Source organism: Drosophila arizonae, chromosome 5 (assembly GCF_054131065.1).
Source record: "Drosophila arizonae isolate 15081-1271.41 chromosome 5, UAZ_ARI_1.0, whole genome shotgun sequence".
Lineage (NCBI taxonomy): Eukaryota > Metazoa > Arthropoda > Insecta > Diptera > Drosophilidae > Drosophila > Drosophila arizonae.
In genome coordinates this window covers 218,425-234,565 of record NC_142925.1, presented here as the reverse complement: position 1 = coordinate 234,565, position 16,141 = coordinate 218,425, and the positions used below count along the sequence as shown (strand labels likewise).

The 16,141-nt window shown below is 38.5% G+C and overlaps 1 protein-coding gene across 2 annotated transcripts in view; it reads right to left on the bottom strand.

Moving 5' to 3' along the window:
- Nucleotides 1–438: 438 nt before the first annotated feature.
- The window catches only part of LOC108617331 (Krueppel-like factor luna), a 79,952-nt gene continuing 64,249 nt past the window's right edge, over nt 439–16,141 (bottom strand). For both annotated transcript variants that reach the window (XM_089472326.1, XM_018013103.2), the window contains exons 3-5: nt 8,579–9,848; nt 8,375–8,521; nt 439–3,873 (exon numbers count right to left, since the gene is read on the bottom strand). In XM_089472326.1, the coding sequence (XP_089328452.1) occupies nt 3,698–3,873; nt 8,375–8,521; nt 8,579–9,848 (1,593 nt within the window). In that variant the 3' untranslated portion in view covers nt 439–3,697. The remainder of the gene's footprint in view (nt 3,874–8,374; nt 8,522–8,578; nt 9,849–16,141) is intronic.

The window sequence follows — 16,141 nt, the reverse complement described above, 5'->3', positions numbered from 1 at the left end:
ATTTACATACATATTTATTTTCAAATGTATTTTTAGTTTACCTGTGCTGAAACTTGCGAGTTTTGATATCAATTACGTGTCTTAAGTGTATTTAATTTAATTTAATTCAAGTTTGTGTGTGTGTATGCAGAGGCTAACTTACATTTCACAAAAAAGCTAAATTAAGATTTTTATAAAAATCTATATAAATCACCATTTGCTGCTGACCCAAAAACTCTCATTGGCTGACCTTTTCAATATTATCTCCAGCCTATCCTGTATCTATTAAATTAAACGTTTTTGATACAAAATTCTTTGTCTTATATATATATAGATGCTTCGCATGCCCCGTTTAATTAATCAGTTTTCAATTCTTACATTCTAATACATACACAACTTTTAAATATGTTCTTTTGTTCATACACTGTTTGGTTTTACATACATACATTATTTATTGTATTTTTTTTGTTTGTTTTGTTTTTGCTTTGTTTTAATAGTTAATCTTTTGATTTTTCATTTGAGTTCATTTAACATTAAACTATTTCATTTCACTAAACTATACACAGAATGTTTAAGTTGATGCGCTTATATTGCTATGTAAAACGTTAATATTTTAACTATATATCAATATATATATCATATATATGTATATCTTTACACATATATATATATATATATATAAATAAATATATATGCTGAGCCTAAATCATAGTCTAAAAATTTGCCAAGCATTTGCAAACAAAACTGTAAGAATAAGAAAAATTAATGTGTGTTATTTGTTTAATATTTACCGAATCGTTTTCCAATATTATTGCTAAGCTGTAAATTTATAAAAAAAAATGTTTACAGAATTATCATCTGCTCTTGTTTTTCATTTTAATTTTAATTTTAAATTTTCTGCTCATTTCTTTTGTATATAAGAACTGTTTAACTGTTAAATTTAGACTATAATATGTGTATACATAATCAGTATGTGTGTCTGTGCTGATTTAAATATTTTGTTGTTAGTACTCTCTAGACTCACATTCAGCGTTTCTTAAAATTCGTACATTATTAATATTACGGTTAGCTTACGTATGGTGACTAGTAGACAATATATATACATACATATGTATGTATATATATGGGTCAGTGGGACTGTTTTTGCAGTCAAAAATAAGTTTAACAAGCGCGAAGACTCAACCTGAACGTCAAATGGATCAATCTCAGCCAGTTCAAATTTCCGCTTGTTGCTGTATTTTGCAATGACTTTAGCAATACGCTAGGGTGTATTTTTTGTGAATAAATGTTTACATATGGATTTGTATTTTGAATTATTTTTCCCTTTTACTTAACATTTTTAAATTTGGTTTACTTTTGTTGCAATTGTTGCATAAACGCGGAACACCTCGTTGACCAGTCTTTTATTGTGTTTTAATGCTTACAGATAGCAAAACATAATTATAATATATATATTATAATTATGTTTTGCTATCGTTTTTAAAATACATGTTTTGTTACGATTTGAATGTTGAATTGTAAAATACATACATAGTTTCTTAAATGTTATGCATATTTAGGCCCCCATATATTATAATCTAATTGGTTTTCTTTTTTTTGGATTTTATTTGAATCGTTAAGGATTTTCTATACAAAATATTTGATTTGGGCTTGGTTTTTAATTTTTTCTCAAAAGTTACACTAAACTGATTGAATTTATTTTTGACACATCGTACACATTTTTGTTTTGTTTAAATATTTATAGTTGCGTTATCAACATCATAACCTTGTTTAGTGCATTTCCTTGGGTTTGTTCGCATGGAAGCCGAAAAAGGATACTGTTATTCAGTATAATTGTACCTTTTTATTGATAATATAATCTTAAAGGGAACTTTCAGTTTGCAACTTCTTATTCATACGCGATACTGTATATATGTATGTATATCTTTATATATATTGTTATAGCATTGAGATGACACATAGCACAAGCCACACACAAACCTTTCAAATGTGATCAATATTCACTTCACATTCATTGAGAATTATGTTCCAAATCAAGAAACAACTATAAAGGCTAAATTATGAGTATGTATGTATACTTGATGATTGTGTATTTTTGTGTGCAAATGGATATATATGTGTGTGTATGTGTGTATATGTGTATGTGTGTTGCGTTGCTTGCCATAGCTACTTCTTGTTGTCCGATCACAGAATACCGCATCACACAAATGATAATGCTCGAGCATGTTGTATACCTTTACCTTGAGTAGGTGCATTCTTGTCGTGCATTTAAGAGGAGAAATCAAATACGTATAATTAAATAAGAAACATAAATCAAAATATATAAAATGAAGTTGTTGTTTTGTATTATTTATTTTTGTTAAAAATATTTAAAAATACTCAAATAATAAACATAATGAAATGGTTCATTTAAAATAAAGGCAGCACATAACTAAGAAAATATTAGCACACATTATGGAAAGTAAATATTTTCGACACGTATTTGGTGCAATTCCAAGAGATTTTGTTTTTTCTTTAGTGAAGACTAAAACCTTGTTGATTGTGACCTAGTGAAATTTTGAAAAACATAAATTTTTCATATACAAACAAAAACTAGTTTTAAAATTAATTACATGATTTTTTTAAATTAATGAGGCACATTAAGAAGAATTTGTAAAAGTTGCTCCAAAATATAATGTTTATGTAGAATCGAAAAAAATGACAGTATCGTTTAGATTTCTTCAAATAAAAAACTCATCATAATACTTTTCATCACAAAAACAGAAATGTGCGTTATAAATACAATTACATTAACAGGACTTATTTTGAAAATATCAATTTGTAGCGCCAGAAATGGTATTTACTAAGCATTTCGATTTGCTCGATTTGCTTGACATACATACTACATATTATCAACCTTTACAACAATTATTTTACAAATTTAAAATATATTTAAATTAAAGTAAGAAAATATAAGCATTTTATTTATTGTTTAAAACATATTTTGCACTTGTGTTTGTTGTATTTTGTTGTTGTACCTAAGCCAGTACGACGCATTTCCTTAATTAAATTTAAATCTTTGTATATGTATTGTATATTAACATTTTGTCGTAATTTGATTTACTTTTTTCTTTTTATATTCATTATTTAAATTTAATTTTGTTTTGTTTTGTTTTGTTTTGGCAGTGTTTACAATATTTGTTGTCGCTAAAAACAAAACAAAAAAAATATATATTTTTCATAAAGGATACATATTTTTCTTTTTTTTTTTTTTTTCTTTATAATATATATTTTTAATGTGGTTACTAAGTTCATTCATAACTGTATTTTTGTTCAGTATATTTCTTTATATTTTACTAAAAAAAATTATTTCGCTTTGGTAAATATTTGATGTCAACAATTTAAATGCAAATGGAAGTAAAAATTTGTTATGCTTTAACATTAAAATGAAATCAAACAAATAACAAAAAACTGATCAAGCGAAACGATAATGAAAGGGGATAAAATTATAAACAGAACAATAAGAGCAACAAAACTGAATTTGTATCGGATTTTAACTTCTCAAATTGTCGTATTTTATTGTTGCTGTTCGTTTTTTTTTTTTTTTTTTTTAAATTATTGCTTGTGCTTGTGTGATGTGTGATTTTGATTAATTAGCGCCTCAACACTATCATTCATCGCTTTCTGCTTGTGATGGCACACAGTTGCTGTAATGCTCACTTTCTACATAGATCTCTCATTACATATGGCGCTTCATGTGGAGGGCCAGGTGATCGGAGCGCGAAAAGCAACGATCACAATTGCGACATTTAAAAGGTTTGGCTCCAGTGTGCTTCCGATAATGTCGAGTTAGCTCATCGCTTCTAGCGAAACGCCATTCGCAGCCATCCCAGGAGCACTTGTACGGCTTCTCACCTACAATGGCAGAAGTTTTTAAACAGATTTAATGAAATTGCATAAAAATCGCAGGTTCCTACTTATTAAATAAGTTATCAAGAGTTGAATGCAGTACAAGTTCTTGCAATTCGCTCTGTTGCAGCCAGCGAAAAGAAAAATTAAATATATAGCAAATTCCGACGGAAGAAACGAAATAGCTGGTGGGAAAAAGGTTGCCATGATTTTTTTTCCACTTTACGACAGCGAAATGAAAAAAGTTGTTTTTTTCCAACGTTCAGCTGGTTGAAAGCCTCTGAGTGAGGTGCATAGTACCAGAAATGTTTAAAATTATAATTTTAAGTTGTTAAATCGTAGTCAAATAGTTCTCATGACGATTGCACCCTCAAGCATACTTGTATTATTTGTGAAAGCATTGAAAATACTATTTTTTAATTTTTTTCAAGCCAGCGTGCTCGCAGTAAAGTATGCAGTGGGTGCAACCTAACAATGAGTAAATGCAAACGAGTTCGTAAATGGTGGAATTGAAAACAATTAAAAATAAAATTTAAAAAAAAGAGAAAAAAATGGATAAAAATAATGAAAAGTCGGCCATCGAAATTTACGTTAAGATCGAAGTCAGTGAAACAGTTTGCCAAATCGTGAATCCCTTTGCCAACAGTTTTCATGCGTGCCAAAAGCCTCAAAGGATGCGGCAAAAACAGTAGCCAATGCGCCGAAAGCCAGTTACAGTGCCAGTAACAGAGCTCAAAAGCGTCAGCCAGTCAGCTAGCCAGCCAGCTAGCCTGCCTGCTTGCCTTCCAGTCTTTCAGCCTGGCAGGCAGGCAGAAAGGAAAAGGAAATGCAGAAGTTGTAATTTCACACAAAAGTATAAAACCTAAAAATGCACAAAGAGTGGAACACAGAGCACAGTACACAGTACACAGTTGTGCCAGAAAAAATGGCAAAATTATTTGAGTTTAAAAGACAAACAGCAGCCAAGGCAGGAAATTGCCGGCGTTGCCTTCGCCGTTGCCGCTGTGGAGAAAAGCGGTGGAAAATGGAGCCAGATAACCGGCAAAGTAGACGACAGCCAAGAAAAATACATAAAGCTGAGTGGAAAACTTTGTAACGCACACCACAACAGCTTATATATATATACATGCACACACTCACATATTTATATATACATAGTGTATATGTATATAGTATACACAGCTTAAAACTTAATGCATGCGGAAATGTGTGATATTTCCGTGCTCAATTTCACATTATGCACTTGCGGCCAACTTGCCTGCCTGACGAAACAAACGACTCGCCAACGAGCCACCGAGCCACTCAGCTACCGAACAAGAAACAGCGCTCTCTTAATTTCCATTTGTTTACTCTCTGGCCATTGCTGAAGCCCTGTCCGGCCAGCGATGCGTCGCGGCGTTGCAACATGGGACATTTCACTCCCCGTTTGTGGGTGTGCTGCCACTTGCACTTTGGCATGTTGTCAGAACTGTGAGCGGGACATCGAAGCAAGGGCTATAAATAAATAGGGTGCCCGAAAAACACTTACACCCACAAGGAGTGTGTTCATGTGGGTGACTGTGTGTATGGGTTCCTGGTAAAATGCTTTGCCATTGACTTTTGGCATTTTTTCGCCTCTTTGGCTCTTTCTTACTCCAGCCTGCGTAAATCACAGTCAAGTGCACAAAGCACTGGGCGTACAGATACAGCTGCGACCCGAGAGTCTAACATTAAAGTGCATTCGAACGACATCCAGTGCCAAAAATGTTCGTGTTTCACAGTAACCGGGGATTAAAGCTCTGCGAATCGCCCCTGCTGATTTGTTGCTGTTGTTCAAATGCTCAATAAATTTTTAATAGTCAGCCAAGTTTGCTTAAATTGTGTACTGGCAGCCAATCTTATAAAGTCCTTAAAGCAGCTTTACACTCATTTACTGGACGTGTTAAAGCAGTATTATGTTTTTTTCTCCTAAAGAGTTTCTTATACTTATTTCAATCGCTCTATTGTTAATTTATTGTAGCGGGCACAGTTAAAACTTAACCTCAGCTATTTGTTTCTATACATAAAGTTACTCCTTTCTTCCCATATTGTTAGCCGCAGTTGCAGTGCCGCCTTTATAAAGTATTTGAGGGAGGGGTGCAGTCAGCTGCAGCAGCAAAAGCAGCACGAGCAGCGGCCGCTTAACGTATAGCCCCGAGCCAGTTAATATTTTATAAATTTTGCTGGCGTTGGGTTTTAATGTCAGCAGCCAATAGGAAAGAAAGAATGCCTTGGTGAGCGACATGCAATACGCGGCGAGAAAGAGGTTTCGGTATTCCTTTCACTTCACTCTGCCGACTTCAGACTGCAGGCTGCACAGAGCACAGTGCAAAGTGCAGAGTGCAGGCTGCACGCAATTCTTTAGCTTTTCTTTTATGCGCTATGCGCCTTCTCGGCTTTTGCACTCAACACAATTTTTATGGTCTGCTTGCGTCTATCCGCTTGATTGCACTAGTAATCTTTTCTTAACGGCAGGGCCCTACTCCCACCAGCTATTACCAAGCTCGGGTTAACCACAACCCTGTCTGTTTTTTTTTTTTTTTACAGCCAGAGCGCTTAACTAATTGAAATCTTTTGCGCACTGCGCACATTTATTGCCATCTTTTCTGCGTGGCGATTTAATTGATTATCAATTGTCGAGTACTCGCACCATTTTGGTTGTCTTCTAATTAATTCATTTTACGCTAACACCGGAGACAACAAGAAGGATAAACTAGGTGGCAGCGCAATCAAGACTCCCAAATTAAATTAATGTATGCCCGGCTGGCTTCTGACCTGACCTGAGCACATGCAAAAAAAAAAATCGATTGGACATCTAAATAATAGTCGATCATCAATAACGTTGCGCTGTTTCTCCAAATTAAAGCAGAACTTCTCTTTCCCTAGTTTGAGCCAAGCGTAATTCATGAAAATGATTCTTTAATTTCGTTTTACGGATGTCCTCTAAGGTGACATTAAAATAATTACTTTTTTTGTGGGTCTCTTCAAACCAAAGGTAGAAAAAATTTACATTTTGTAAAAACGTCGGACAATCTAATGTTTTGATCTCTTATCTTCTGAAGACATCCTGGCTTTGATTTATTTTGTATGCTCTGTGCGTGTAGAGCATATATAACTAATTACACCGCTTAATCAGGTCCCTTTATACAATACGGTTGGTTTGGAGCAAGCATGACTGCTGCAAGCATCTAAAAGCTTTAAGCTGGAGCGCAAAACTTTTATTTATAATTTGCCTGAAATGATGGAAACGAAAAACGAAAATAAACATCAACAAGGCCAACAATAACTACAACTTATATTAAAAGAGCAAACATTCCGGAGGGGGCTCAATTAAGTGCGCCTCTCCCTCGTAGCCGTTGCCCCGCCTTTCTAAACGGCTGTTGTTTTTATGAAGTACAAACTTTTCACTTTTAAAGATAAACGGAGAACTAAGAGCCTATAAGCATTTTCACACTCTGCAAACTTGTTGATTGTAAAAGTCTGTTATTAAGCAGTTATTGTTTTGTTTAGTCGAGCATGGAGTTCAATATAACAGAAAAAAGAGAGAACGCATTCAATTTAAACGCGTGGCCAGACGAGAGTAGCCTATTATACTTGACTCACTAATCTAGCTATTCGATTGTATACGGCACGAAAATGCAATAACTGAAATGGGCCAATTCAATTAAATAGGCAGTATCAGTTGGTACTAACTGTACATGGCATATGCAGAGTTAACGCACATATTTGTTTTTGCTCAATTTACAAAAATTTCGTTGTTATATTTTATGAGTTAAGCGCAAACTGCCGAAACTCTTGTAAAACGCATTATCATTCACACACACACGCTGATGGGAATACGCGTGTGTAGGTACACACAAATCAATGGATGAGCTTAATATGGTTTCCATCCTTTGGCTCTGAAATCGCTGATGCTGATGGTGGCAGCAATAAAATAACATTTCATCGCTGGGTTTAATCTGTGTGGAGATGCACGAGTATGTATGCGTGTAACCAATAATTCATTTTTGAATTATGCGATTTTTATTGAAATTTCAAGCCTCGTCTACTGTCATTCAAGGATGTTCCTGGCTGCCCGCCCTCTGCACTTGACTTTGTACATATATGTATACATATTTCTGCGGCAACGTTCGCTCGTTGGCTGTGTGGAAATATTGGGACAATGGCAGCAAAACAATGCAACGTGTCACTTGTGTCCTGCCCTGTGTCCACTGGGCTCTCCTGTTCAGGTCACAGACGCGATGCTCTCTGGGGTTGTTGTGTTGTTTTCGCTGCACTCTGATTTATTAATGGGGAGCAGCAACCCCAAACGGAGTTTACATATTTATGTTGCAGTTGTTGGTCGTTTTAGTCAGAAATGTGTTTGGCGTGGTATGAAGCCTGCGGTCGACTTAATCATACTATATTACTTCACTGATTATTATATTCAAATGTAAACTATATTCACGGCAGAAATGCTAAATTATATTGACTACGTGTGGCGCCTCACCTGTATGGGTTCTTTGGTGGGCCTTCAGATGTGAGCTTTTTGTGTAGACCTTTTTGCAGCCCAGAAATTGGCACTTGTGTATCCGACGTTTGGCGTCCGGACTGTGATCGATGTGATGCTGGCGCGGGTGGTGATTTTTGGTAGAAGCTGTGAAATTAACTTGGTTATGGCGAGTGGAGTTAAGGGAGATGAATCAATACACACCAGTTGTTGATTTTTCAGACAGCGATGTGACCACGGCAACAATTTGTGGCGTCTGCTGTTGCTGTTGCTGTGAAGCTGCAGCCGATTGCTGTTGCATGGATGCGGCAGTGCCAAGATTGGTACTGCTGTTGTTATTGTTGCTGTTAGTGCTGTTGGCTGCGGCGCTAAGCACGGCAGCAACATTAGCATTGCCATTGTTTTGCATTTGTATGACACGTGCTAGACTGATGCCGGCGGCTCCAGGTGTTCCATTGGCTGTGGTCAGCCGCACGATTGTACTGCGCGGAATGTTGTTGTGGCTGGTCGACGACTGATCAACGTTGCTGCTGCTGTTGCTACTGCTGTTGTTATTACTGTTGATACTGCTTGCTGAACTGCTACTGCTAGTTTTGTTTAGTACCTGCGGCGATATGCTTAAGTGTTGCACTGCCAACTGTTGCTGCTGCTGCTGAAGCTGCAACGTTGTGGCTTGCGACAATGAGGAGTTCTTGGCACCGGGCGATTGGCTGCTGAAGTGCAGAATGGCGGACGCGGGTGAGGAATTTGCTGCTGCTGCGGCTGAAGTCTGCTGTCGTTGCTGCTGCTGCTTGAGGATCGCGGCCAACTCGTTGGCATCGATTTGCTGCGGGCGCTGCTGTGGCGGCTGTGCATAATTATGACTGCGTAGGTTCGACTCAGGAGATGAGGGCGGCGTTAGAGGGGGAAGCAGAAAGTCGTGCACGGGACCTTGACCCAGGTGATAATGTCGCTGCGATTTAGCCTGCACCACTCGAACCTTAATAGCCGGCGCACTACTGTTACTAGAGCTCAGGGTAATAGTGTTGCAGTGCGAATTGCTGCTGCTTATGCTCACGGCGCTGCTGCTGACGGTGCAGTTGCTATTGCTGGTGGGCGTCATGTTGCCGGCGCTGCAGATACTAGGATTGGGCGATATGGCTGAGGGTGGCGCAGCAAACAGCACATCCAGTTTCTCATTGCAAGATAATACATGTGCCGCTTCCTCGTCGTCCTCGTCAATGCGCTCCTGCTTAACCAGCACCGCACAGCTGAGGGCCTGTGACCCATTGCTATCCCACGATATGCCTGAACAGTTGGAAGACACGGATGAGGTAGTCGATATCGTGTCCAGACTCTCTTTTATTTTAAGCTCCTCCAACAAGCGCGCCGGTGTTGAAAATATGTCCCAGGCTGAATCGAGATCTGTGTGTATCTTTTTGTAGCTCTGATGCTTTGGCTCGTCGCGCAAGTAGCGCTCCAGTTCATAACAAGTCTGCAAATACAATGACAACACGAAGCATTGTTAGCAGGAAACAAAATAAGATTTCTGAATATTCCATCTATAACTACATATATACACCCTTTGTAAGGTATCAGGAATCCAATATATATTATTTCAAACGAACTCTTTTTAGTTTACTGTAACTTGCTTCGTATAATACTACTAAGGAATTTTCAGTGATGCTCAAGAATTTTCAAGAACATTAAATGTGGCGCTGTTGTTTTTGGGCTTCTCTACAAGAGCCGCTGGCATCAAGGCAAATAAAACCATTAATTGTAAGTTATGTTTTATGTTCTGGCGCAATTACATGTTAAAATTTTGCTCAGCAGATTTATAAACACTGCATACTTTCAGGTTCACGACCAGCAGGAATAAAGTTCACTTAAATGCCCCGAATAACGACGTGTTGCCTAATGATGTTACTGCTGTGAGCACTAACAGCGGGCGTAAATAAGAGAAGTTCGTTTGTCTCTGGGTTTTGCAGCTGGTCTGTAGTCGCATTTGCCTTGTTGCTTTGCAATAAAGATTTTAATAGAGCTACAGTCATAACAACTGAGTTGGTGTTCGCGTTTTCGCATTTGTTTCAATAAGCCAACATGCCACACTCATGTCTCAAAAATGACAGTGGAAAATGGCTTTTTCTTATGCTTCTACTGAAGCAATTTGTGGCTGAGAAGGTGCAGCAACAGGTACTTAGAGGTGCTACAAATTGCACACATGACCAATATTATAGGTTGTTAGCCTTTCCCAAGCCCGCAACTCATTTCTGCTTAACAAATCTTATTAAGTGCAATACAAAATCGGAAAGTTAATGACCTGGAATAAAAAGCGTAGCCACAGGATCTGTTTCGAGTTGGGCATTCCACATTTGCTTAGGTTTGCTATTTTGCTTTTCATTCCCATTCCCATTCCAATTCTTATTCTCCAAACATGGTCGGTAAATCACTTTAAGTGTTATTTCAAGAAAATAATTGCAACACATAAATTTCTTAACCCTTTCAAGTCGCCAAACAAGTTGCGTGTGCGATTTACGAACGGAGGCAGCAACAGCAATAACAACAAGAGAAAACTATAAATGGTTTATGAATCAGCACTGCGGCGTTGGCGTCTCAGCGCGAAGAGGAAAGGAGAGAGAGAGAGAGAGAGAGACGGGGATAGAGTCCATGATTAATGTGCGGCTGCTGCACTTAGTTTCCATTTCCTGGCCAGCAACACTTCAGTCAGACAATGCAGCACTATCTATGTGCAAAAATCTAAATAAAATGTAACATGCATGCCCGCTGTTCGGAATTTGATATATTGTTTAAGCACTCTCGACAAAACACACACAAAGCACAACATGCAAGACATGCATCTAAAACAAATGCAAATGCCAGCTGAGCTAAGGCTGATCTGAGTCTGAGTCTGAATCGGTTTGCATTCGCCTTCGCCATCGCCAGCGCCATCCTCCAGGATGCTATCAGAAATGGCATTTTGAGTTATGTACTTTGCCGCCAACGGCGTTGCCAACAAATCACCTGCCCAAAACTGAGAGCAGTGCCAGGAAGATTAGGACGCGACTTTTAAATTGCGCATGGTTGCGAGCCAACCAGTATCAAAATCAGCGAATCGCCAAATATCCGACTACATTTGAGTATATATGGGTAGCTGAAATGACCCACCTTGGGCCAATGATTGATGTGGTATGGGTGAATAGTTCGGGTGCTTGCCAATAGATAACTAAGGCCTGTCTACAGAGGCACTGCTACTGACTCAATATACTTTAAATATAATTAGTTTATATATACACTCCCTGAAGTTTATAGGAATTGTAGGAAACATTCATGTATACTCGGTGTAGAAAGCTGGTGTCAATGTATAATCCCGCTGATGTGTGGCTTCAAAAACTTTTCGTCTAAGCAAAAAACTTTTAGCTCATTTGTATTTAATAGAAATTTATTTGCAGTGCTCATGGGTTGATATTTTTTTTTTTTTTTTTTTTTTTTGCCCTATCTCTTTGTGAGGGTGGGAAATACTTTTGCACACTTTTTGCCGCCAATTTATGTAGCAAGTGCACAACAAGGGCGCAACTGAACGGGGGATATGTCAGAGCCAAATGGCTTAATCTATGGCACAAGTTGGTCGCATAAGAAAAAATCTTAATTTCCGTTGCGTCCATTTCAGCTTTGGTTTTTGTGTCACCATATTTTCTCTCTGTGTGCATTTTGTTTTTCGCTCTTAAAATGAGGTTTTCTCTTCCGCCTGCTTGGCTTTCAGCCCAAGATGTTTACTGTTCCGCACCTTATGGTCGACAGCAAGTAAAATGTTGTTTTGTTTTACTTTTAGCAGAGACACCAAGTTTTTTCCTCACAAATACCAAATACACAATACAAAACGGAGTCTTTACTAACCTAAATAAGGAAATATAAATCGTTTTCGAAAAAACTAAATAAATAAATAATGGTAAGAAAATGTGGCATTGAGGCTGACATTAATCGAATATCGATTTATTAATTTAGATCTGTAAGTCTGTAAGATCTGCAAGTGCTTTAACGAAACCGCTTTATATTGCATATACCAGAGCTGAACATTACCAGACATATAAACAGAAATAAACAGGCAAACACAATGTTTGCACGAATTGAAAGCCCTCCATTTGCTCGATTCTTTAGCGCTTGAGATGAAATTAAATTGAATTTGGCCACAGCAAATACAGATTGCGAGGGAATAAGGAGGAGGCGAACATGTGCGCCCAAATGTTTTCAATGCTAATGTTAAATAAAAGCCTACGATTAAATTTAATTATCAGCATGTTTATTAAAATCTACAAAATGTGATATGAGTCTATTGCACAATTGGGAGAGATTTTAAGTATCTGCCGGCACACACACACACTGTAGATAATGTTTACCTAGGCTGTCACACGCCCCTCGGGACTCTACGCCCACACATAGTGAGTCAGATATAGAGACAGACTGAACATATTTAATTATGTGTGTAATTGAAAAGACGCAGCGGCAGTTAAGTGGCACGTCGAAGACTCCAACGACGACGCCGACGCCGACGCTGATGGCAAGGGCGATGGCGATGGCGATGGCGACGGCGACGGCGACGAGTACGCCAAAAAATCCTGTTAAGGCTATTATGCGGCACATGTCTTGGGCGCCCTGCTGTCTTTGCACTGAGCTCTGGGATTGTGTATTTGTGTAATATTCTGTGCGTGTTTGTGTATTAGAAAGATATTAGCAGGCGCCAGCTAGCGGCAGAGCCTGCGGTTTTTATTTGCTACCCCGAGAAGCAGCTGCTAACTTACTTGGAAAGTATGCTATCCACAATCACACCACATACCAAATTTTCATTATGTATGTATGTGTATCTGCATTATGTCATTTAATGAGCCATAATTCCAGAGAGCTTCGCCGCATAAGCCCCCTGGGATGTGTTCAGCATTTCTTCTTTTTCCTTTTTATTTTCCCTACGCCACTTTCAGGGCTGCCATTTTGAAAGTTTTAATGAACGAAACGTAATGAAATTATACCCACAATTAATGTCATCGTGACCAGGCACTTTAAGCTTAACAATTTAAGAAGCTTTTAAGCATAACAATGCGACTTGAGCAGTGAACGAAGCACATCAACACAGACAAGAAAACAAACATTTCCAACTGTCTGTCTCGTTCGGTTATGAAATTGTTAAAAACGTATGGAGAAAGCAATTATTTATTTATTTATTATTATTTAAAATAAATGTTAAATTCGTCAAAGCTGTCTATTTGTGCAACAGGCTATTGGTCTCTCTATTCTTACTATAAGCAGGAAAGGTCTGCAACTGTCACAGTCACAGGCATTGATGTTGCAATACTGCAACCATTGTTGCCATCGACGTCTCACTGTGCGGCTTCTGCTTGTTATCTGTCTGGCTGTAAGTAACTGCTCAATGCGAGTGCAGCAGCAGCAGCAGGAGTAACAAAAACAATATCAGCAAGTCAGTTGGTTTGGCAATAACAATAAGCCAAAGACAAACGACAAGCCACTAACAGCTAGAGTAGCATAGCAGGAGATACAACACGGATAATTGAATTATTGGCATTATCAGTACTTTGCACACAAGCGCATACACACATTTATGCACACACACACACACACACACAGCCCCCTTCCTTCCGCGCAGCACCGGGAAGCCACATTACAAAGTGTAATGCGTTGATTTACTTCTTGGTTTTCTCTGGATGGGTCTGGACACATCTAACGCCCCCTGCTGATGTCGCGATGCTATTGCTATTGTTGTTGTTTTTGTTTTCTGCTGCAACTGTTGTTTGTTTTTCGGGGCGCAAAGTGCACTTAAAGTGCCACAACATCAACAACAGTCGCAGCAGCAGTAGATGTAGGAGCAACAGCAGCAGCAGCAGCAGCAGTAACAACTGAAAACCAACTTAAGTGTCTGACACAAAAGGCGCTGCATAATTTCAGGCATTATGCTAATTTAAAAAGTTGCCGACTGCTCAAGCAGTAACAGCGGCAGCAACCTTTCACATAAGTAGTTTGAAACAAGGAAACAGCTGCGAGCAAGTAGGATGGAAAATGGGGGACTACGTTGATCACTTTCGCCCAGAAACGTAATTCGCTCTTAGGCAATCGAAAAGCACTTCAATACGAAAGTGTCGCAGTGGCAGTGCCAAAAAGTATGCTACACACAACAGCAAAAGCAGAAGCAGCAGGGTTGCTTGGATACTCCTGAAAGATTGCTGAATGGGGGGAGCTGTGGAGCTTGACGCAACTAATGCGTCGTACGCGCCGTTGAATTTAAATGAGGAATTAATGCGTACATTATTTCTGGTCGCCTTTCGGCTGGCAGTGTCACCCCTCATAACAGCAACCCCGATAGCGTTGAGCTCCTTCGACCGGCCTGTGCTTTTACTTTTGTTAGATATACAAACTGTGTTTTGCCACTTCCCACTTCTCACTCCCTAGTTGCCACTTGCCATATGCATTCCGCTTCTCGGCTCGGCTCTGTTACGTTCTGTTCGATTCCACGATGGACTGTGCAGTCGTGGTGTTCACGAATTCTGGAATTCACAGCCACAACACCCTAGCCATTAGCTTTGAACTTGATGGCATTTGTGTGCCTTACGCAAATTGCGACGTTCTTGTTGCTGCCTGTTTTTTTTTTTTTTTTACGCTTCGTTTTGTCATTTTGTGGCATGTTGCCGCCTTGTTTCCGTTTCCATGGTTGGTGCTGTTGTTGTTTCCTCCATCTAAATGACACTTTGCGCAAATGATGATGCTGACAATGATAATAAATAAATTTAACGCTGTTCGAGGGCGCAACTTTCGGTAGGCGTGAGCGGGAGAGGAAACTTTTTATACAGTAACTAAGATTAGGCTTTTTAACATCCAATTATCTTCAGGATCTACAGATCTGCTTTAAAAGCGCTTTTACACTGTCAGTTATAGAGTTAAGTAAGTGCTCTAGCTATTTGAAGACATCTTAAAGCCAGTCATATTGAAACAGAAACCAAAACATTCACATTCAGATATATTCGTTCCATAGAATAGTTTTTGGTGCAAGTATGCCTGCGCTTGACAATAAAATCGAATATTTTGTTAGGTCATACATATATCGTAGAGATAATACATAAATGACAAAATAAGCACATTCGAAAAGCTATTTATACCACGTATGTATATGCATGCTCGTAGACAAGTACGGGGCTGAAGAAAAACTGTCGAGACAGGATAATGCAATTGTTGTGGCTTTCACATTTTATGGCCAGCCCAAAAACCCGCACAAGGTGGAATGTATTCAATGTCTATTACCCGTACCGTACGAGTAAAGGACCGCTTTCCTCATCAACGCCTCCTCTTCTTCCTCAATGACAACAGAAGTGCTTGTCTAACATTTTGTCGGTTACAAATATCAAGGCTTATGATATTGACCCAAAGCATGTTTAACAACGCATTTTGTCTAAAGGAAAATGCCTCATTTTGACATAACACATACCCATTGGACATGCCCAGAAAGGTTATATAAAATTGTGAACGCCATTAACATTCGATGGTACTTAAGTAAACTATATTTTCAACGACTATATTTCAATAGCCACAGAGTGAATCGATATAATAATGGTAGGCTTTAAGAGGGTGAATATTTAAACAACTTTGATTGTGTGTTGGTAGAGGGTAACTCGTAGCTGGTCAGACTTGAGAAGGACACTGTTACTTGTTTAGCTTGAGTTTTGTGTGCGATGCGTAGATTGTTATCGCCTCCCTTTATATTGATTGTCGGAAGCGGTAAATGGCAAAATT